This window comes from Nestor notabilis, unplaced genomic scaffold, assembly GCF_000696875.1.
Source record: "Nestor notabilis isolate BGI_N333 unplaced genomic scaffold, ASM69687v1 scaffold17576, whole genome shotgun sequence".
Lineage (NCBI taxonomy): Eukaryota > Metazoa > Chordata > Aves > Psittaciformes > Psittacidae > Nestor > Nestor notabilis.
The window spans coordinates 7,335-9,468 of record NW_009932571.1 but is presented as its reverse complement, the minus strand read 5'-3'; the positions used below and the strand labels follow the sequence as shown (position 1 = coordinate 9,468).

General features: G+C 54.9%; 1 protein-coding gene across 1 annotated transcript in view; it reads left to right on the top strand.

Annotated features, from left to right (window-relative positions):
- The first annotated feature begins 1,984 nt into the window (after positions 1-1,984).
- LOC104407246 (kelch-like protein 31) overlaps positions 1,985-2,134 on the top strand; it is a 2,911-nt gene continuing 2,761 nt past the window's right edge. Inside the window, exon 1 of the mRNA XM_010016475.1 lies at positions 1,985-2,117. Coding sequence (XP_010014777.1) covers positions 1,985-2,117 — 133 coding nt within the window. The remainder of the gene's footprint in view (positions 2,118-2,134) is intronic.

The window sequence follows — 2,134 nt, the reverse complement described above, 5'->3', positions numbered from 1 at the left end:
GAAAGCCGCTGCTTTCTGAAACAGGGCTGGAGGACTCACTAGCAGCAGAACAGAGCCCAGAGCTGCAGCATCCAGCCCCTGCCGGAACCCAGGGCTGGGGGCACTGGCAGGTGGAGGAGAGGAACTCGCTCTGTTTGGTCAGGAATTAAAGGAAAAAAGCCTGTCATAACTTTCTGAGAAGGCAGCCTCGGCAGCGGGGGTCCTGCTGCGCTGCTCGCTCAGCAGTGCGGTGCGGGGCTGAGGTTAGCGGCACTGGAAGGATGTGAGGACAACGGCTGTCTTTTCGGAGAAGTTTGAGCAGCTAGAAAGAAGCCCTGTCCTCTCTCTGTGCTGTCTGGGGCGTCTGAAGTCTCTTAAAGCTCTTCCAGCTCCCTAGATTAATCCAGCAGCCAGGATTAGTTGTAGGAGAAACACCCCTTCCAAGTGGCTGCAGTGGTATTGGAATCAGAAGCAGTCACGATGTCCCATCTCGACTGAAGTGCAGGTAGTAAAGGTCGCTCTGCCCTCCTGCAGCCTCCCGCTGGAATAACATGAGCACGTGTTTCCTATGGGAGCCTGTCAAAGGTGTCCAAAGGGACAGGCAGGATCCCACAGACACCAGTCTGAGCCCAAAGCTTCTCATGGCTTCACTGCACTTGTGTGTGATGCAGTTAGAAGACCTCTGGTTTATCCCAGAACAACTGCTTCAAGACAGGACTTGCCTCCTGAATGGGGTGGACAGGGGATGGAGTTTGGAAACACCCACGAGGTGTTGCTTGGAAAGGGTAAATCCCGGTTCCTTTTCTCAACCCGGAGCTGCGTGTCGGAATCCGTTTCATATCAAACACACACAGAGACAGCAGCATTTGTGCCCCAGTTCAGAGGGCCTGCTGCCCGCTCAGGATATGACACTGTGACAGACGAGCTCTCTGTGTAAACTGGGATAGCCCCGTGGAACACCGCAATGCCAGGCATGGCTCAGGTGCCTGGACTTTGCTCCGGAGCCCCCTTGGCTCCCTGCTCCCGGCAGCAGGGCCGGCACCGCTGCTCCCCCTCGAGCTCAGCCCCGAATCCTCTTTCCCAGCAGGGACTGGGACTAAACTTTTCCCTTCTCCGTATTTTTTTGCTGAAGTCTCATCATTCCCCCCTTCTCCCGTGCTAAATCCGAGCTGATGACTCAGTTCCAAGCAACCTGATCCTTATGGCCAAGCGCAACAAACAGTCTCCAGACATGTGAGCGCAGTAACAGCTATTTCTGGCTGGCAGATTTGTTCCCTCATACATTGGCTGCTCCGAGCTCCCTCAGAGGAGCTCAAGTCACTGCCAAGTTCCGGGTTGGAATTCGGGAACGTTCAAAAACTCGGTTATTGTTGTTCATTTTCCTTCCCCCCCCTTCACCTGCGCTCTGAGCTGGTCACCCCAAAGAGCCCAACTGGTCAGCCAGGCGCCTCGCTGCATCCAAGGGGCTGAGGGGAACACGAACCCCCTTTTCTATGCAGTCCTGCAGTGCTGGGGTTCGTCTCAGCTTGTTGCTGTGTAGGAACCTCTGTCAGAGCTGCTGGGACTTGATTCACCTTGTCTGACGTGGGCTTGAGTCACCCAAAACACACCCTGTGATGGCTGGTTCACTCTGCCTGGAGTCTGTGTCAGCCCAGACAGCAGAGCAAGCAGGGCCATGCACCCCAGGAACCAGTGGGTGCTCCCAGTTTCCCAAGGCAACCACCCAAAATCCCAGTCCTTTTTTATCACAGTGCTGGTACTGGCTGAGAGTTGAGGATCCCTTTTTGTAGTCATGGCCCTCAATGCCTTTCTCACCGCTTAGAGGGGTACAGGGCTTGGGAGGCAGTTTCCATCCTTCCTTTGGCCTGACCCAAAGAGTGTTGAGTCAGTGGGAGATCTCCCTTTGTTCCTCTGAATGTCATAAAGTGCAGCAGGATGCCTGCACCCCTGTTCCAGGGCTCCTCACCTCTCCTTTCTCCCCAGGTCCTGTTCTGGTTCTACCAAGATGGCACCCAAAAAGAAAACCCCCAAGAAGCCCAAGGTGGATCAAGAGGCTGCACCCGTCCCCCCAGTGGTGGTGGAAGATGCTTTGCTAGATGTCCAACACCTCAATCACTTGAATAGTTTGTACGACAGAGGCTCCAATGGCTTTCAC